The sequence below is a fragment of the Rhinopithecus bieti genome, unplaced genomic scaffold, assembly GCF_001698545.2.
Source record: "Rhinopithecus bieti isolate Rb0 unplaced genomic scaffold, ASM169854v2 scaffold_61590, whole genome shotgun sequence".
NCBI lineage: Eukaryota > Metazoa > Chordata > Mammalia > Primates > Cercopithecidae > Rhinopithecus > Rhinopithecus bieti.
In genome coordinates, this window is record NW_016823353.1 from 16,042 (window position 1) to 38,234 (window position 22,193).

At 37.9% G+C, this 22,193-nt stretch overlaps 1 protein-coding gene across 1 annotated transcript in view; it reads right to left on the reverse strand.

Annotated features, from left to right (window-relative positions):
• The window catches only part of LOC108521507 (testis-specific gene 10 protein), a gene marked incomplete at its 3' end in the record, with an annotated part of 101,402 nt that overhangs the window by 7,188 nt on the left and 72,021 nt on the right, over nt 1–22,193 (reverse strand). Inside the window, exon 13 of the mRNA XM_017861365.1 lies at nt 14,967–15,176. Within this exon, the coding sequence (XP_017716854.1) occupies nt 14,967–15,176 (210 nt within the window). The remainder of the gene's footprint in view (nt 1–14,966; nt 15,177–22,193) is intronic.

Genomic DNA, 22,193 nt, shown 5'->3' on the forward strand with positions numbered 1-22,193 from the left:
CGGCCAAGGTAATCTAATTTTTAACACTCTGAGGAACTGCCAAAATGTTTTCCAAAGTTGCCTTACTATTTTACATTTCCACCAGCAATGTATGAGGGTTTCATTTTTTCCACATTTTTGTCAACATTTTTTATCTTCTCTCTGATTATAGCCATCCCAGTGGTTGTGAAATAGTATGGTTTTGATTTGCATTTTTTTATTAATGATGTTCAGCATCTTTTCATGTATTTATTGGCCATTTATGTATGTTATGTAGAGAAATGTCTATTAGTATCCTTTGCCTAGTTTTTTAATTGGGTTATTAAGTTTTTTGTTTTTTGGTTTTTGAGACAAGGTCTCATTCTGTCACCCAGGCTGGAATGCAGTGACATGAAGACGGCTCACTGGGAGCAAACCTCCCCCCTCAGGCTCTCAAGTCACTGGGAATACAACTGCACACCACCACACCTGGTTAATTTTTGTATTTTTTGTAGAGATGGGTTTTTGCCACGTTGCCCAGGCTGGTCTTGAACTCCCAGGCTCAAGCGATTCTCCTGTCTCAGCCTCCCAAAATGCTAGGATTACAGGCATGAAACACCGCTATATATTTTGACTATCAATCTCTTATCAGATATACGGTTTGCAAATGTTTTCTCACATCTTGTGCATCATCTTGTCACTTTCTTGATATCATTTGCAGCACAGAAGGTTTTTTTTTATTTTGATCAAGTCTACTTAATCTATTTATGCTTTTTTTTTGTTTGTGTTTTTGATGTGTATTTAAGAAAGCGCTGCCTAACCCAAGGTCACAAAGATTTACTTCTGTATTTTCTTCTTAGTATAGTTTTTGCTGTTACATATAGCGCTATGATTCATTTTCAGTTAATCTTTGCATGTGATCCAACTTCATTCTTTTCCAAATAGATGTTAGGCTGTCCCAATGCCATTTGCTAAACACACTATGCTTTCCTCATTGAATTGTCCTAGCACCTGTATTTTGAAAAATCTTTTGGGCACAAATGTATAAACCATTTCTGGACTCTGAATTCTGTTCCATCAACCTCTATGTCTTTCCTTATGCTAGTGCCACACTGTCTTGATTACTTCAGTTTTGCAGCCAGTTTTGAAATCAGGAAGTGTGAGTCTCCCAACTTTGTTTTTCTTTTTCAAGATTGTTTTGGCTGTTCACTTGCACTTCCATACGAATTTTAGATCAGTTTGACAATTTCTACAAAGAAGACACCTGGGATTCTGATAAGCATTGCATTAAATTTGTGGATGAGTTTTGGGAGTAATACCATCTTAACAGTGATAAGTGTTCGGAACCATGAACGTGGGATGTGTTTCCCTTTATTTAGGTCTCCTTTAATTTCTGCTGACGATGTTCTGTAGTTTTGTAAAGTACAAGTATTTGTCTTTTTTTATTTCGTTTTTATTTTTTTAGACAGAGTCTTGCTCTGTCACCAGGCGGAGTGCAGTGGCATAATCTTGGCTCACTGCAACCTGACTCCCCAGTTCAAGTGATTCTCCTGCCTCAGCCTCCCAAGTAGCTGGGATTACAGGCATGCACCACCACACCCAGCTAATTTTGTATTTTAGTAGAGACGGGGTTTCACCATGTTAGCCAGGATGGTCTTGATCTCCTGACCTCATGATCCACCTGCCTCAGCCTCCCAAAGTGCTGGGATTACAGGCGTGAACCATTGCGCCCAGCCGTATTTGTCCTTTTTTAGTGCTACCCTTTTTGATGCGATTCTGTTTGACAGAATTTTTTTATTTTCATTTGCAGACTGTTCATTGTTAATGTATAGAAATAAGAAATACGATAATTGGATATCGATCTTGTGTCCTACAACCCTGATGCTCATTTATTCTAATTGTTTTTTAGTGGATTCTTAGGATTTTCTGTATTTCAGATCATGTCACCTGCAAACAGAGGTAGTATTACTTCTTTTCCAATCTGGATGCCTTTTATTTCTTGTTCATGCCTCGTTGCCCTGCGTAGAACCTCTGCTACAATGTGGAATAGAAGAGGCAAGGTAGGCATTCTTATATTGATATTGATCTTAAGGCAAAAGCATTCAGTCACCACTAATACAGTGTTTGCTGTGGGTTTTTCATAGATGCCCTTTATGAGGTCAAGAAAGTTTCTGTTTCTAGTTTATAGTGTGTTTTTATCAGGCAAGAATGTTGGATTTTGCCAAATGCTTTTCTGCATCCAATGAGAAGGCTGTGTAGTTTTTGTTCTTGATTCTATTGATATGATGATGTATTAATTGATTTTTCAGGTGTTAACCAACCCAGCACTCATGGAATAAACCCTACTTGATGGTGTAAATTTCATTGTATGTGTTGTTGGATTCAGTGTTATAGTATTTTCTTGAGAATTTTTCATCTGTATTCATAAGAGATCATTGTCTGCAGTTTTATTTTCCTGTGAGGTCTTTGTCTGGCTTTGGCATCAGGGCAATAATGGCTTCATAGAATGCACTGAGAAGTGTTCTCTTCTACTTTTGGAAGAGTTTGCAAAAATTTTGGATCAATGCATCTTGAATCATTCGGAAGAACTCACAACTGAAGCCATCTGGGCCTCGGTATTACTTTATGGAAGTTTAAAAATGTCTATTTGGACCTCTTTAGGTTATAGGTTTACTCAGATTTTCTTCTTTTCCTTACGTCAGTTTTAATACTTTGTGCTTTTCCGGAAATTTGTTGATTTCATCTAAACATTTAATTTTTGGCATTCAGTTGTTCATAATAGTCCCCATGATACCTTTTTTTTTTATAAGGTTAGTAGTGATGTCCCTTCTCTTATTCCCAATTTTAGTAATTTGACTCTGTCACTTTGCTAAAGATTTGTCAATTTTGTTGATACTCTGAAAGAACAAGCTTGTGGCTTCTTTGATTCTCGATTGTTTTCTCTTCACTTAGTTTCTGTTCTAATCTGGATTATTATTTTCATTCTTCTTGCTGTGGGTTGTTTGTTCCCTTTTTCCAGTGTTCTAAGTGGAAGGCTATGTTAGTGACTTAAGAATTTTCTTTTAAAATATAGATATGCATTTATAGCTATAAATTTCCCTCTAAGTACTGCTTTAGCTGCATCCTATATGTTTTGACACAGTACACTTTCATTTTCACGAATCTCAGAGTATTTTTTTCCTTTGTGATTTTTCCTTTGACTCACACCACTATTTGGGAATGTGCTGCTCAATTTTCATATACTTGTGAATTTACAAAATTACCTTCTTTTATCAATCCCTAACAATTCCACTGTGGTGGGAAAACATACTTTGCATCAGTTCAATACTCTTAAATCTACTGAGGCTTGTATTATGACCTAATGTATGATCTGTTCTGGAGGATCTTCCATGTTGAGAAGACTATATATTCTACTGTTGTTGGAAGAGTGTTTTATATATTTATGTAAATGCCAATTTGGTTTTTGTGTTGTTGAAATCCTGTATTTCCTCGTTGATGTTCTGCTTAGCTGCTCTCTTCATTATTGAAAGTGGGGTATTGATATCTGCAACTATTACTGTTGAACTGTTTATTTACAGCACAATACAGAAATGTTATTCCTACATAGCTGTATTTCTTCCTTCTCTCATTAGTGATATTAGTGTCTTACATTTACATCTATATATGTCACAAGTCCAATGATGTATTGTTACAATTATTACTTTTAAATGTTACAGCTTTTAAAGAAGTTGATAGAAGAAAGGACAGCAAACATATACAGTCAGACTTAGCAGCTCTTTTTTTATTTTTATTTTTGAGACGGAGTCTCACTCTGCCACCCAGGCTGGAGTGCAGTGGCATGATCTCAGCTCACTGTAAGCTCCGCCTCCCAGGTTCACACCATTCTCCTCCGCCTCCCAAGTAGCTGGGATTACAGGCACCCGCCACCACACCTGGCTAATTTTTTTGTATTTTTTAGTAGAGACAGGGTTTCACCGTGTTAGCCAGGATGGTCTCAGCCTCCCAAAGTGCTGGGATTGCAGGCATGAGTCACCGTGCCCGGCCCAAAGCAGCTCTTTTAAATATGTTCAAAGAAATAAAGGAAGTCATACTTAAGGAAGTAAAGTAAGGCCAAAAATAGATGAATGGATAAAGAAAATGTGGTATATATACAAAATGGAATACCATACAGCAGCAGTCCCCAATCTTTTTGTCACCAGGAACTGGTTTCATGGAAGATAATTTTTCCATGGACAGCAGAGGGGGTGGGGATGGTTTTGGGATGAAACTTTCCACCTCAGATCATCAGGCATTAGTTAGATTCTCACAAGGAGTGTGCAACCTAGATCCCTTGCATGCGCAGTTCACGATATGGTGCATGCTCTTATGAGAATCTAATGCCACTGCTCATCTGGCAGGAGGTGGAGCTCAGGCAGTAATGCTCACTCACCCACCACTCACCTCCTGCTGTGTGGCTAGGACTGGTATCAGTCTGTGGTAACAGGTATGGGCCCGGACAGGTCTGCAGCCCAAGGGTTGGGGACTCCTACTATACAGCCTTTTAAAAGAAAAAAATTCTGTCATTCATGGTGACCTGGGTGGAATTGGAAGACATTATGCTAAGTGAAATAAGCCAGGCAGAGAAAGACAAATACTGTATGATCTTACTTATAAGTGGAATCTAAACAAGCTGACTTTATAGAAACATAGAGTAGAATGGTGGGAGGAGGAAGGATGGAGAAAGGGGAGATGTTGATCAAAGAGTCCAAAGTTTTAGTTAGACTGGAGAAATAAGTTTTGGTGATTTATTACACTGTATGGCGACCACAGTTAATAATAATCTACTGTATAATTCAAAATTGCCAAAGGATAAAATTCTAATGGTATCACTGCAAAAAATAAGTTGATAATTTGGTTGATATGTTATTAGCTTAATTAAACCTGTCTACCATACATACCTCAAATCTTTCTACATACATAGACCAAAACATCACATTGTACTCCATATACACAATTATTATTTGTCAACTAAAAAGAGAAAGAAAAAAGTAAAAGAAGGAGTAGTAACAATGTCTCATCAAATAGAGACTAATAATAAGGAAATAATAAGCTGCTCTAAAAGACAGTTTCTCTTGTTTGCTTTATTTTCCTATAGATGGGCTGCATTTTCTGGCTTTTGAGGGTTAAATTTCTGTTGTTGACAACTAGAAATTTTAAATAACATACTGTAGCATGTCTCAATACTGATCCTCCTCATCTTGGGGCTTGCTGTGGTTGGCTTATTTCCTTATGTATTTGTCTGGACTGTTTCTGTGATGTCTATTCCCCTTGCCGTATATAGCCTCTGATGTTGCTCCTCAGGGTATGCACATAGTTACCCTGATCCCCTCCCATGGGCATTTACAGTCATTCTAGCCTCTCCCATTAGGATGACAATGGATTTAGCCAGGCTCTCTTTGACTGTCTCTCTCTGATCTCCCTGTTAAGTGTCTGGCTGGTCTGTCCCTACTGGTATCAAATCCAACTATTAGTCTCTCTTAATTTCTAGCTGACTGTTCTATGTATTTTGACAATCAACTGTGGGTAACGTTGCTTCACAGTCTGATCCAGTTACATTTGATCCCTTTGAAGGGGTACTACTTCCCAACCTAACTAAGCATTGTTGAGGTATGATTGACAAATAAAAATTATACATACTTAAGGAATATAACATGATGTTTTGATACACACATACATTGTAAAATGATTGTCACAATTAAGCTAACTAACATATCCATCACCTCTCTCTCATCTAGGTACTATTGTATGTGTGTGTTAAGAACACATGAGATCTAGTCACAGCAAATTTCAAGTATACAGTATATTAACTGTAGTTACCATGCTGTACATTAGATATCCCAAACTTATCCACCTTGTAACTGAAAATTTGTACCCCTTGTCCAGCGTCTCCCTTCTTCCCCTACTCCCCTCGCCCCCAACCCCTCATCGCCACCATTCTACTCTCTGTCAAACTCACAGGAGAAGGGGCAGTTTTGAGGCAAGTTTTTGAGGCTTGCTCTGATCCCAGAAGGGCTCTTGTTAGCTGCTGCTGTCCATGGTTCTCTATTCAACTTCTAACTGGTCTATTGTTTCCATTTTTGTTTTCATGATGTTTCCTCTTAATTGTGAAGCAGTGGCTTTTTGAAAGCTCATTGGCTGTATGTGCCAAAATTTCCACTTGTGGGAATCCATCTTAAGGATATAATGCAAAATGTGATAAAAGTTTTATGGAAAAAAAATTTTCCATGTTGTTTTATACATTAATAAAAATTTTTAATTTTTTATACAGAAATGGTAAAAAGTAGAATAATCCATTTAATATATTATTTTGCAACTATGCAAAAGAACACAAAAATCTGGCTAGGAAAATAAAAGGGCCAGAAGGAAATGTAACAAAATGTCTATAGTGGGAGAAAATAACTTTATTCTAGTTTTAGGTTCTGAAATCCATTGTAGCCTAAGGTGATGACTACATTTTAAAATCCTTTGCTTCCTTCAAAATTATATGAGATTTTCCAAAGCACTTCTCATATTATGCCTAAGGAAATCATCCATAGCGTAAGTATTCATTAAAAGATATTAAAGGAAGAATATTTGGAATTCATGCTCTCAAAATTCCTCTTGAGAAGAGTTAGTTAATAGATATACTATTAATTTAGAGATAGAAAATCAAGAGCAGGGTGTATTGTATATTATGTGAATGATATATCAACAAATATAGCTCAGTAAATATGTTTTTTAAATAAAGAAAAGCAAAGAAAACTAAGACTGACAAAAAGGTCCAGATAGTGCTTTAAACTATTTTGATAGGAGAATGAAGGTGGCAATATAGATATTTTTGACCCTAACTTCTCTTTTCTTATTTAAAATTATCTGAGTGATCTCAGGGATGGAAGGCTAGCTCAAAATTCAAAAACAATCAATGTGATCTATCATATTAATAGGCTAAATAAGAAAAATCATTGGATCTCATAATTAGATGCTGAAAAAGCATCTGACAAAATTCAACATCCATCTATGATAAAACCTCTTAGAAATATGGGAATAGAGGGAAAATGCCTCTACTTGATAAAAAGCAACTACAAAATACTACAGATAACACTGGTGGTGAAACACTGAACGCTCTCTGTGTCATATTGGGAAGAAGGTAAGATGTACACTTTCACTGTTCTTCATTGACATAGTGCTTACGTATGAAACAGTGCAAGAAGGGAAGAAAAGGCACACAGATCAGAAAAGAAGAAAACTGTCTTAATTTTCAGATACAGTGGTTGTTTACCTAGAAAACCCCATGGAATCTGCAGGAAAACTCCTAGAACTACTAAGTGGATTTGGCAAGTTCATAGGACACAAGATAAACATTAAAAAATTAAAATTGTTGGCTGGGCATGGTGGCTCATGCCTGTCATCTCAGCACTTTGGGAGGCTGAGGTGAGCAGATAACTTGATGTCAGGAGTTTGAGACCAGCCTGGGAAACATGGTGAAACCCCATCTCTACTAAATACACAAAAATTAGCTGGGTGTGGTGGCACATGCCTGTAATCCCAGCTACTCGGGTGGCTGAGGCAGAAGAATCACTTCAACCCAGGAGGTGGAGGTTGCAGTGAGCCAAGATGGCACCACTGTACTCCAGTCTGGGTGACAGAGCAAGGCTCCATCTCAAAAAAAAAAAATTAAAATTGTTGGCTGGGCGTGCTGGGTAATGCCTGTAATCTCAGCATTTTGGGAAGTTGGGGCAGGAGGATTGCTTAAGGCCAGAAGTTCGAGACTAGCCTGGGCAATATAGCAAGACCTCCATCTCTACAAAAATCAAAATATTAGCCAGGCATGGTGACACATGTCTGCAGTGCCACCTAGCTACTTGGGAGGCTGAGGTGAAAGAATTACTTGAGCCCAGGGGTTCAAGACTGCAGTAATCTATGTGCCACTGCACTCCAGCCTGGGCGACAGAGTGAGACCCAATCTCTAAAACCAAACCAAAAGAAAACAAAAAAACAAAAATCAATTGTACTTCTACATACTAGCAAGGAACACATTGACAATGACATTAAAACTAAAACACCACTTACAATAGCTCAAAAAAAGAATACTTCTTTTTATTTTGTAGGTGGAAACCCAAACATGTACAGAACTTGTGTGCTGAAAACTACACAGTTAACAAAAGAAATCAAGGAAGATCTAAGTAAGACATATCACGTTCATGAATTGGAAGCCTTAGCATAGTAAAGATGTTAATTCTCCCCAAGTTAATGCAATTTTAATGCAATTCCTATCAAAATTCAAGCAGGATTTTGTAGATATAAAAGATTATTCTAAAATTTATGTGAAAAATCAAAGAGACTAGAATACCTAAAACAATTTTGGAAAAAAAAAGGAATAAAGCAGATGAACCTAAATTAAAGACTTAATATATAATTACATAACCAAAATTCTGTGGTACTGGGGGAAAGATAGATATATAGATAAATGTAAAAGAATAGAAAACCAAGAAACAGACCCACACAAATATACCCAACTGATTTTTCACAAGGGTAAAAAATCAATTCAATGGCAGAAAGATAGCTTTTTAAACAAATGGTACAGAAGCAGTTGGATACTCATAGGCAAAACAAAACAAACAAACAAAAAAGAACCTCTATGTCAACCTCACACTTCACACAGAATTAACTCAAAATGGGTCACGGAATTAAATGTGAAAAATAAAACTATAAAACATTTAGAATAAGAAGTAGGAAAATCTTTGGAATTTAGAGCTATAGCAAATAATTTTTAGACTTAAAGCCAAAAGCACAATCCACAAAAGGAAAATTTATAAATGCGACTTCATCAAAACTGAAAACTTTTTATCTGAGAAAGACCCTGTTAAGAGGAAAAAAAACCACAAGCCACATACTTAGTGAAAGAAAATATTTGCAAACCACGTATCTGATAAAGCAGGAGTTCCCTAACCTCTGGGCCACAGACTGCTACCAGTCTGTGGTCTGTTAGGAACCGAGCTGCACAGCAGGAGGTGAGTGGCAGGTGAGCCAGCAAAGCTTCATCTGTATTTACAACTGCTCCCCATCACTCGCATTACTGCCTGAACTCCGCCTCCTGTCAGATCTGCAGCAGCATTAGATTCTCATAGGAGTGGAACCCTATTGTGAACTACACAGGCAAGGGATCTCGGTTGTGCACTCTTTAAAAGAATCTAATGCCTGCTGATCTGAGGTGGAGCTGAGGCACTGATGTTAGCTCTGGGCAGCTGCTGCAAATATAGATTAACATTAGCAGAGAGGGTTGGCTGTGCAGAGACCTTAATAAATCCATTGCTTGCAGACTCATATCAAAACTCTATCGCTGACTGGCAAGTGACAATTAAGTTGCATCTGGTGATAGGCTTTATAGTGGCAAGGGAGTTGATGTGCTTCAACTGTACAGTTGCATCTGGCAGCAGGCTTTAAGTCAGAATCTGACACTTATTTTAGTCTGCATGTGGCCCGCCCATTTTTTTGTTTACCACTTCCATCCGTGTCTCTTTCCTGCACGGAGTACTTGTCTCAGTCACAGTTTTGGTAAGCCCACAAGCTAACCCTAGCCAAGATGAGTAAAAAACAAACATCACCAGAGAGCTCCTTTGAAAAAGGCAAAAGACCCAATGATGAGGCAGCAAAAGACTCTGAGACTGTCAAGAAAAGGAAAGCTGCATTTAAAAGAAGATACCGAGTCCTACTTAAATTATGGGTTCATTGCAACAGGTGATTCACATTCTCCAAGTCTGCTTTGCATAATGTGGTAACCGGCTATCCAGCGAAACCATGAAACCTTCAAAACTGCTTTGCCACATGGAGACCAAGCACCCTGTATTAAAAGACAAGCCTTTGGAGTTTTTCAAAAGAAAAAAAAAAATGTGAACACAAAGAACAGAAGCAATTATTAAAGACCACCACTTCATCGAATGTGTCTCCACTGAGAGCATCATTCTTAGTGGCTAAACACATTGCTAATGCTAAGAAGCCCTTTGCTATTGGTGGAAAGTTGATCCTGCATACTTATAAGGATATATGTCATAAAATTTTAGGAGAGGCTGAAGTTCAAAAGATGGCATGTGTTCCTCATTTGACTAGCACCAATAACTAGATGAACTGATGAAATAACAGAGGATATTGCAACACAATTGTTAGAGAGGATTAATGAGTCACCGTGGTATGCAATCCAGGTTGATGAATCTACCAGTGTTGACAGCAAGGTAACAATGCTTGTTTCTGTGTGATATATTTTTTCAGGAGCATGTGCATGAAGATATGTTATGTGCACTTTTGTTGCCAACCAACATCACAGTTGCAGACTACTCTAGTCTTTGAATGATGACATATCAGGAAAACTAAATTGGTCATTTTGTGTCAGTATATGCACAGATGCAGTGGTTGCCATGGCTGGATGGCTTTCTGATTTCATTACTTGGGTCAAAGAGGTCACCTCTGAATGTGAGTCTACACACTGTGTCATCTATAGAGAAATGCTGGCTATCCAAAAAATGTCACCTGAACTTAACAACGTTTTGCAGGATGTGATTAAAATTATCAGCCACATTAAAGTGCATGCCCTTAACTCACGTCTGTTCGCATAGCTCTGTGAAGAGATGGATGCAGAGCAAACACGTCTTCTCTTACACACAAAAGGGAGATGACTTTCTAAAGGTGTATCACTGGCCAGAGTTTCTGAGTTGCGAGAGCAACTCCAGGGATTTCTTTTAGAAAATGTCGCCACTGGAAGCACATTTCAGTGACACAGAACGCGTCTCAAAACTTGCTTACTTGTGTGACCTATACAACCTGCTCAACAAACTCCATTTGTCACTTCAGCGGAGAATGACAACTGCGTTCAAGTTGGCAGATAAAGTGGCTGCATTCAAAACTAAACTGCTGTAATCCCAGCACTTTGGGAGGCCAAGGCAGGCAGATCACTTGAGGTCAGGAGTTCAAGACCAGCCTGGCCAACATGGTGAAATACTGTCTTACTAAAAATACAAAAATCAGCCAGGTGTGGTGGCAGGTACCTGTAATCCCAGCTACTTGGGAGGCTGAGGCAGGAGAATCGCTTGAACCTGGGAGGCAGAGGCTGCAGTGAGCCAAGATCGTGCCACCACACTCCAGCCTGGGCGACAGAGTGAAAACAAAACAAAACAAAACAAACAAAGCCAAACTGGAATTTTGGGGGCAACAAGTGAATACTGGGATCTTTGACATGTTTCACACATTAGCAGAGATTTTGAAGGAGGGTGAGCCAGGGCCTTCTTTCTCCCAGTTGGTGTATGATCACCTATCTCAGCTTTCAAAAGAGTTTGAGCATTATTTCCCAATCACAAAAGACCCCTGGACTTGGAAGGAATGGATCCGCAACCCGTCTGTGATATGCCAGGTGAACCGACTTCGTCAGTGCTAGAAGAGGATCAACTGCTTGAGATCACAAATGATGGTGGCTTTAAAAGTACGTTGAGACAATTTCAAATCTCCATCCATTCTGGATTAAAGTCGAGGCAGAATAACCTGAGACTGCCACAAAAACACTGAAAAGCCTGCTTCCATTTCCCACATCCTATCTTTGTGATGCAGAGTTCTCTATGGTGACAGCAACCAAAATGAGGTTACAGAGTAGACTGGACTTAAGCAACACCTTTCGGGTGTCACTGTCTCGTATCACCCCCAGATGGGACTGTCTAGTTGCAGGAAAACAAGCTCAGGGCTCCCAATCATTTTACATTGTGGTGAGTTGCATAATGATTTCATTATATATCACAATGTAATAATAACAGAAATCAGTGCACCATAAATGTAATGTACTTGAATCATCCTGAAACCATCCCCTATCGCCACACCCAGTGTATGGAAAAACTGTCTTCCATGAAACTGGTCCCTGGTGCCAATAAGGTTGGGGGCTGCTGTGATAAAGAACTACTATGTAGAATAAGGAACTCTCCATACTGAACATTAAAAAAGAACATCTATCCAATGAGAACATGGACAAAAGACAAAGAGACGTTTCACTGTAGAAGATATAGAGATGGCAAACAACCACACAAAGAGAATTTCAATTTCATTAGTCATTAAGGAAATGCACATTAAAACTACCATGATAAAGTACCACACACATTTCAGAATGGCAAAATTAAAAAACAGTGGCAACAGCAAATGCTGGCAAGGACGTGGAGAAACTAGGTCACTCATACATTCTTGGTGGGAATGAAAAATGGTACAGACACTTGGGAAGACAGGTTGGCACTTGGCTAAAAAATTAATCCCGCAACTAACACAAAAACCCAAAATTGTGCTCCTCGGGATTTACAGAGAAATGAAAACTTATGCTCATACAAAAACCTAAGCATTTCATTTGTAATATCCAAAAACTGGAAACAACTCAGACATTCTTCCGTGGGTAAATGGTTAAACGAACCGTGTTACACCAACAGGATGAACATTCTTCTGTAATAGAAAGGAATGAACTATTGATACATTCAACAACCTGGATGAATCTCCAGAGAATTATGCTGAGTGAAAAAAGCCAATCCCAAAAGGTTATATATTGTATCATTCCATTTATATAATATTCATGAAATGACAAAATTATAGAAATGGAAGACAGATTAATGATTGCCAGGAATTAAGGAAGGTTTGGGGATAGGAGAGAAGTAGACAGGGCTACTACAAAAGGGCATCTCAATGGTTCCTGTGATGGAAATGCTCTGCGTCACCCTAAATCAATGTCAAATATCTAACAGAGTATTGCAATATATATAATTTTTCAAGATATTACCATTGGGTAAAACCAGGTCAAGGGTACACAGGATCGCTCTACACTATTTCTTACGATTGCATGCAAATCTACCAGTATATCCCAAAATCAAACGTTTAATCTAGAAGAAAACTATCTGAGTACCTCAGCTAAAAGAACACAAAATAAACAGGATGGTTGAGATTGTTGCTTTGAGGAGATAAAGATGCAGACGTAAATAATTAAATTCCAAAGCAAAATAAAAGAAAAAAGATTAATGTCAGGGTAACTTAAAGTACTTTGGGAACAGGAAGTAAGCTACAAAACTTGGAGTAAACATCTTTAAATTTTTTAAAATTAATATAAATCATTATCAAGATGTATATATAGTTTTGCTAAGGGCAATGATTTCAAAACTTTAAGAAGATTACTAGAATATACCCTACTTGGTCATAGTATATTTTTTAATAAGCTTTCGTGTGATATGTTCTGATATTTCTACTTCATTTTGTGTCAGAGTAACAGGTAATACTTTTCCAATTTAAAAACATCAGTAAAAAAGTGTAAAGGACGTATTATTTGAATTTTTTCTTTATTTCTTTGTTTTGTTTTTTTTTTTTTTAGACAGAGTTTCGCTCTTGTTGCCCAGGCTGGAGTGCAATGGCGGGATCTTGGCTCACGGCAACCTCCGCCTCCTGGGTTCAAGCAATTCTCCTGCCTCAGCCTCCCGAGTAGCTGGGACTACAGGCATGCGCCACCACACCCAGCTAATTTTTGCATTTTCGGTAGAGACAGGGTTTCTCCATGTTGGTCAGGCTGGTCTCAAACTCCCGACCTCAGGTGATCCACCGGCTTTGGCCTCCCAAAGTGCTGGGATTACAGGCGTGAGCCACCATGCACGTCTGTTTGAATTTTTATAGTGAGTACCTATTCTTGAGTTACTTTCATCATTAAAACGTTCTTATTTAAATAAAAGATAATTTGAAGAGTGAGAATTCCAGCATACACTACTTCATTAAAACATTAACAGTGGTTCTTACAGAAACAAACTAGATACATGATTCTCAAATACATTATCCAACTGCAGAGTAACAAAACGAAAGGTTTGGCCAGGCGCGGTGGCTCACACCTGTAATCCTAGCACTTTGGGAGGCCGAGGTGGGAGGATCACGAGGTCAGGAGATTGAGACCTACCATCTTGGCCAAAATGGTGAAACCCCGTCACTACTAAAACTACAAAAATTAGCTGGGTGTGGTGGCAGATCCCTGTAATCCCAGCTACTTGGGAAACTGAGGCAGGAGAATCACTTGAACCAGGGAGTTGGAGGTTGCAGTAAGCTGAGATCGTGCCACTCCACTCCAGCCTGGCAACAGAGTGATACTCCATCTCAAAAATTAAAAAAAAAAAAAAAAATAAAGGTTCAATAGGGTTTGGCAATAACAGAAATTTAAACATGACCAAAATTTTCCACTATTTCAAATACACTATGCATCTTCTATACACACTTTAAAATTCGGGCTCTATCTCCCCTGCCACTTCCTCCTGTGCAAGCTACACTAGCCATTACAAAGTACTTATTATTCACTCCATACCCTTCCTTGCCTGTGTTGTTTTTCCTTTTGAACGGGATGCCTCATTCCTTTAGAGCTCCTCAGTATCTCCTTGTGTACTCTCCCTGATCCCTGATATTCCTGGGCTGAATAGAGATTTCCTCTATAAAGCTTTTAGCGTCTCTTATTAATATGTCATTCATTACGAATTATTTGTATGTCAGTGGGAAGTCCCTGAGGACAGGAACCTATATCTTTTGAAAATTATACTCCCAGTGGCAAGTACAATGTCAGGCACAAAGTAGATACAATCAACTGAGTTACAGTTAAAAGAACTCGGCCAATTAATAAATAAATTTAGCTTAAAAGAATATCATTAAAGTTAAAATTTAGCTAAATAAACCTCAACCTCATGGTTCTTTGCTGATCGCTATGTCAGTGTGTTTTATGATTCTGCCGGCTAAAAGTAAATGCAAATCACACACTCCACGGAAGAGTTTTTATTACAGTCTTAAGCTGTTTGGAATACAACTGTCATAAACTAACCTCTTGGATTTTAAAAATAAAATCTAAGTTCAAAGACATGGCTTGATGTAATATTACATAAAAAAGAACTTATTTTTCCAAAATTATACTAACTTCACAGTAACAGCCATTTTAAAGAAGATTTTAAAAACATATTACATACCATTTCTATTTCTTGATCTTTAGCAACCAGCTGTCGATTAAGAAGTTCTTTGCTCGAGTCAAGTTTAATACAGAGTTCCCTAGTAGAAGACAAATCTGCAAGAGCGGACACTTTTTCAAACTGAACCTTCTGAAGCTCCTCTTCCATTTTTACAACAGACTTATGTAAGGTAGAAATCTGGGACTTGTAAGACCTTTCTGCATTTAAGTGCTGTAAGAATAAAATTATATATATATATATGTGTATGTATACATACATATTAAACTGGAAGAAAACAACAACATGGAAAAACAAAATGGGGCAAATCTAAGCATAGCGCATTTAGCTTGTATGAAGTTTTAGATAATATAGGTGGTAACAATATGTACAAAACACTCTAACATAAATTCAGGTTTTTATTTTTTTTACATAAAATTCATGAGCAGGGTGGTCCACGGGTCATTCTTTTTAATGCCCTTAGGAAAAAGAAACTTTTCCCACTGAAAAGTCGCCAGCCCCAAAGCTAGTTGAGATGTATCATTTGACCAACGGTTCTCCCTATATTAGCCAGTTTCAATTATTTTATACTACAAATGCTATTGTTGTTGTTAAAAACAAAAATGCTAGCCACTGTCTTATTCACAACACCTGCTTTTGAATTCTTGACTGGCATGTTGATTTCAATCATAATGTCGTAAAATGAAAACTGATAACTCTTTAACACTAAAGGGAAAAAGACTAAGGACAAGTATAAATGAAGTATATATCACATTATAGGAAATAAGAGCATGTTTTTAAAACTATGAGATTCAAGTTACATAAATGCTTTCGAATGTTCAAGATAATTCCACCCCCACCCTTTTCTTTTAGAAAAATGTCTTATGTAAGTGCACTGCCACCTACAGAGAAGTATTTGTTTGCAATAATGTGAAGACAAGGAGAACTGAGAGGCAAATACATTTATGTGTTTTTACAAGTGATTTCACAAGTGTAAAGCACTGTAATTTGCTCCCATTATAAGTTATTTGGCCATAATTCACTCCTACTTTTTCTCTATCTCTTCCCCTCCTTCCTCACTCACTCTTTCTTATTCTTCAAGCCAACATTTTATCCATCCTTCCATCCACCCACCCATTCATCACATATTTATTGAATATACACTCTGTTCCAGTCACTGCACATACTCAATGGTAAGTGGTATCTGCTCTAATGAAACATCCAGACTACTAGAGGAGTCATATATTAATAATGATACAAATAATTATATAAATACATGAAAAGAAAATATAATTAATACCCTAAGAGAAAAAACAAAATGGAATCATATAACATGCTCAATTAAAACCAAAAAAGGCAGAAGAGCAGCTGAAGACTAAACAAACAAATGAACAGGGCAATAAGTATACTTATAAATATGGGAAATATTAATCCAACTATAATTACTTTAACTATGACTAATCTATATGCCCCAATGAAGACAAATGGTCAGAGTGGATAAGAAAACAAGATCTACTTATTTATCTATAATAAATTAATATTAATATTTAAATGTTAATGCTAATAAAAGGAAAGTTAGGGTAGCTACATTAATTTCAGACAAAGCAAATTTCAGAGAAAGGAAAATTATCAGTAATAAAGAGAGGGCATGACATAATGATTGCAGAAAGTTAATTTGCAAAGAAGACATAACAAACCTTAATGTGTATGTCCCTAACAACAGAGCATGCCAACATATGTGAGGCAAAAAAATGGATAGGATGGCAAGGAGAAATACTATTCTAGATTACTATTATAGATTATTATTGGAGAATGCAACACCCATGTATCAGTAATTGACAGACCAAGCAGGCAGAAAGTCAGCAAGGATACAATTCAGCTGAATAGCATTATCAATCAATTGGTTCTAAATATTTATAGAGTACTTTATCCAAAAACAGCAGAATACACATTATTTTCTTTTTTTTTTTAATTATACTTTAAGTTCTAGGGTACATATGCAAAATGTGCAGGTTTGTTAAATATGTAAACATGTGCCATGTTGATGTGCTGCACCCATTAACTTGTCATTTACATTAGGTATATCTCCTAATGCTATCCCTACCCGCTCCCCACGCCATGACAAGTCCTGGTGTGTGATGTTCCCCTTCCTGTGTCCAGGTGTTCTCATTGTTCAATTCCCACCTATGAGTGAGAACATGCAGTGTTTGTTTTTTTGTCCTTGCAATAGTTTTCTCAGAATGATGGTTTCCAGCTGCATCCATGTCCCTGCAAAGGACATGAACTCATCCTTTTTTATGGCTGCATAGTATTCCATGGTGTATATGTGCCATATTTTCTTAATCCAGTCTATCACTGATGGACATTTGGGTTGGTTCCAAGTCTTTGCTATTGTGAATAGTGCCGCAATAAACATACGTGTGCATGTGTCTTTATAGCAGCATGATTTATAATCCTTTGGGTATATACCCAGTAATGGGATGGCTGGGTCATATGGTACTTCTAGTTCTAGATCCTTGAGGAATCGCCATACTGTTTTCCATAATGGTTGAACTAGTTTACAATCCCACCAACAGTGTAAAAGTGTTCCTATTTCTCCACATCCTCTCCAGCACCTGTTGTTTCCTGACTTTTTAATGATTGCCATTCTAACTGGTGTGAGATGGTATCTCATTGTGGTTTTGATTTGCATTTCTCTGATGGCCAGTGATGATGAGCATTTTTTCATGTGTCTGTTGGCTGTATGAATGTCTTCTTTTGAGAAATGTCTGTTCATATCCTTTGCCCACTTTTTGATGGGGTTGTTTGTTTTTTTCTTGTAAATTTGTTTGAGTTCTTTGTAGATTCTGGATATTAGCCCTTTGTCAGATGAGTAGATTGCAAAAATTTTCTCCCATTCTGTAGGTTGCCTGTTCACTCTGATGGTAGTTTCTTTTGCTGTGCAGAAGCTCTTTAGTTTAATTAGATCCCATTTGTCAATTTTGGCTTTTGCTGCCGTTGCTTTTGGTGTTTTAGACATGAAGTCCTTGCCCATGCCTATGTCCTGAATGGTACTACCTAGATTTTCTTCTAGGGTTTTTATGGTATTAGGTCTAACATTTAAGTCTCTAATCCATCTTGAATTAATCTTCGTATAAGGAGTAAGGAAAGGATCCAGTTTCAGCTTTCTACTTATGGCTAGCCAATTTTCCCAGCACCATTTATTAAATAGGGAATCCTTTCCCCATTTCTTGTTTTTGTCAGGTTTGTCAAAGATCGGTACGCATTACACATTCTTTTCAAGCTCACATGCAATGTTCACTAAGATAGACTACGTGTGCCCTATTAAAACACATCTGAACAAACTTAAAAGAGCAAAAATCATACAAAGTACACTCTCAGACCACAGTGGAGTTGAACTAGAAATACATTAACAGAAGGATAGTTGGAAAGTCCCAAAATATTTAGAAATGTAACAGCATACTTCTAAACAACACATAGGTCAAAGAAGAAATCACAAAAAACATTTAGAATATTTTTGAATGACATAAACATTAAAATATAACTTACCAAAATTTATGGCATGTAGTTAAAGCAGTACTTACAAGAAATTCATAGCACTGAGTGCATATATTAGAAAAGAAGGAATATCTAAAATCAATAACCTGGCTGGGAGTGGTGGCTCAAGCCTGTAATCCCAGCACTTTGGGTGGCCGAGGCAGGTGGATCGCCTGAGGTCAGGAGTTTGAGACCAGCCTGGTCAACATAGTGAAACCCCGTCTCCACTAAAAATACAAAAAATTAGCTGGGCGTGGTGGCAGGCACCTGTTATCCCAGCTACTCAGGAGACTGAAGCAGAAGAATCACTTGAACCTGGGAGGTGGAGGTTGCAGTGAGCCGAGATCTTGCCATTGCACTCCAGCCTGGGCAACAAGAGCGAAACTCTGTCTCCAAACAAACAAACAAAAATAACCTAAGCTTCTACCTTAAGAAACTAGGGAAAAAAAGAACATATTAAATCCAAAAATAAAAAAAAAAGCAGATGTATTAGTGTGTTTTGCGTTGCTATAAAAGAATACCTGAGACTGTGTAATTTATTTTAAAAAAGAGGTTTATTTCGCTCATGGTTTTACCAGCTGTACAAGAAGCATTGTGCCAGCACCTGCTCCTGGGGAAGGCCTTGGGAAGCTTTTATTGACGGTGAAAGGCAAATGGGGAGGAGGTGTGTCACATACCAAAACAGTGAGCAAGGGAGAGAGAAAAGAGGTCTCAGGTACCCTTTATTTTTTTGAGACAAAGTCTCACTCCATTGCCCAGGCTGGAATGCAGTGGTACGATCTCTGCCAACTACAACCTCTGCCTCCCAGGTTCAAGCAATTCTCATGCCTCAGTCTCCTGAGTAACTGGAATTATAGGTGTGTGTCATCATGCCCTGCGCATTTTTGTATTTTTAGTAGAGATGGGGTTTTGCTATGCTGGCCTGGCTGGTCTCGAACTCCTGGCCTCACGTGATCCGTCCTCCCAGGCCTCCCAAACTGCTGGGATTACAGGCGTAAGCCACAAGTCCGGCCCCAGATACCTTTTAACAACCAGATCCCATGTCAACCCATTACCCTGGGGAGATCATCAAGCCATTCATAAGATCTGCTTCCACGATCCAAACACCTCCCACTAGGCCCCATCTCCAACATTTAGAGATCACGTTTCAACATGAAATTTGGAGAGAACAAACATCCAAACTACATACACGGAAGAAAAGAAAATTAAGAGCAGAAATCCATGAAACTGAAAACAGGAAATTAATAGAGTAAATCAAAGAAATCAAAAGTTGGTTCCTTTAAAAGATCAATAAAACTGATGCACACATGGGCAGGCTAATCAAGAAAAGATTACTAATATTGAAATAAAAGAGAAGCCATTACTACTGACTATATGGACACAAAAATAATCATAAAGGAATATTATTAATAACTCTATGCCCACAAATTTGATAACTTAGATCAAATGGACCAATTTCTTGAAAATAGTACAAATGATTTACCCTAATACCAAAACCAGAGAAAGATACTACAAGAAATACAAATTATAGACTAATATCTCTCAGAAAATCCATGCAAAATCTTCAACAAGATATTAGGAAATTAAATACAGTAAAGTGTAAAAGACTTATACACCATGACCAAGTACAATTTATTTCAGATATTCAAAGCTGATTCAACATTCAAAAATCAGTTGATGTAATCCATCACATCAACAGGCTAATAAAATCATATACTCACATCCATATAGAAAAAGCATTTGACAAAATCCAATATTCATTCATGACAAAAACTGTCAACAAAGTAGGAATAGAGGAGAATTCTCAATTTGATAAAGAAAATCTACAAAAAACCTACAGCTACCATTAGACAATGGTGAGAAACTAGACGTTTTTCCTCTAAGATTGAGAACAAGGCAAGAATGTCTTCTTTCAACAGTTCTATTCGACATATTTCTAGAAGTCCCAGATAATTCATATGATCTGGATCTGTGTTCCCAGTTAAATCTCATGTCCCGTTATAAACCTCAATGTTGGAGGTGGGGCATCATGGGAAGTGACTGAATCCTTCATGAATGGCTTATCACCATCCCCTTGGTGCTGTTCTTATGATGGTGAGTGAGTTCTCATAAGATCTGGTTGTTTAAAAGTGTGTAACACCTTCCCTGCCCTCTCTCTCCCTCCTGCTCTGGTCATGTGATGTGCCTGCTCCCATTCTGGTTTCTGCTATGAGTAGTTTCCTGAGGCCTCCCCAGAAGCACAGCAGAAGCCACTGTGTTTCCTATAGAGCATGTGGAACCATTAGCCAATTAGAGTTCTTTTCTTTATAAATTACCCAGTCTCAGGTATTTTTTTAATAAGAATGTAAGAACTAATACAGAAAACTGGTACTAAGTAGGGCATTGCTATAAAAATACCTGAAAATGTGGCAGCAGCTTTGTAATTGGGTAACTGGCAGAAGTTGGAAGAGTGTAGAGGACTCAGAAGAAGACAGGAAGATGAGTTTGGAACTCCCTAGAGACTTGTTAAATTGTTTTGACCAAAATGCTTATAGTGATATAAGCAGTGAAGCCCAGGCTGAGGAAGTCTCAGATGGAAAATGAGAAACTTATTGGGAACTGAATTGCCAGAAATATCTGAATGACTAATTTCTTAATGGCATTTTCTGAATTGCCAGAAAATGCATTCAGGAGGTAGATTACTAAGCCACTCAAGAAGGCACCAGAAAAAGGTGAAAACCAACTTAAAGAAATTTTAAGGAATACAGGATATGGATGACAAAATTTCCAGAGAAATAGATAGCATGAATAAAAAACAATCACAACTTCTGCAAATGAAAAGTCAAACTCAGAAAAAGGAAAAAAAACACTGGGAAGTTTCAACAATAGACTATAACAAGTAGAGGAAAGAAATTGAGAGCGTGAAGACAAGCCTTTTGAATTAACCCACTGCAACAAAGAGAAGGAAAAAAGAATTTAAAAAAACAATAACATTGGGAAGCTGAGGCAGGAGAATTGCTTGAACCCAGAAGGCAGAGGTTGCAGTGAGCCATTGTGCCATTGCACCCCAGCCTGGGCAACAAAAGTGAAACTCCATCTTGAAAAATAATAGTAATAATAACAAACCCTCCAATAAGTTTAAGATTATGTTAAATCACTAAACCTAAGAATAATTGGTGTTCCTAAGGAAGAAGAGAAATCTAAAAGTTTGGAAAACTTATTAAAGGGAATAATTGAGGAAAACTTCCAGTCCTTGCTAGAGATCTAAACATCCAAATACAAGAAGTCCAAAGAATACCTGGAAATTCATTGCAAAAAGATCATTACTGAAGCACACAGTTATCAGGTTATCTAAAGTCAACACAAGCCAGGTGCGGTGGCTCACATCTGTAATCCCAGTACTTTGGGAGCCCGGGGCGGGTGGATCACCTAAGGTCAGGAGTTCGAGACCAGCCTGGCCAACATGGTGAAACTCTTTCTCTACTAAAAATGCAAAAATCAGCTGGGCGTGGTGACAGGTGCCTGTAATCCCAGCTACTCTGGAGGCTGAGGCAGGAGAATCATGTGAATTCAGGAGGCAGAGGTTGCAGTGAGCTGAGATAGTGCCATTGCACTCCCCCTGGGCGACAAGAACAAAACTCCATCTCAAAATGGCAATCATTAAAAAGTCAGGAAACAACAGGTGTTGGAGAGGATGTGGAGAAATAGAACACTTTTACACTGTTGGTGGGATTG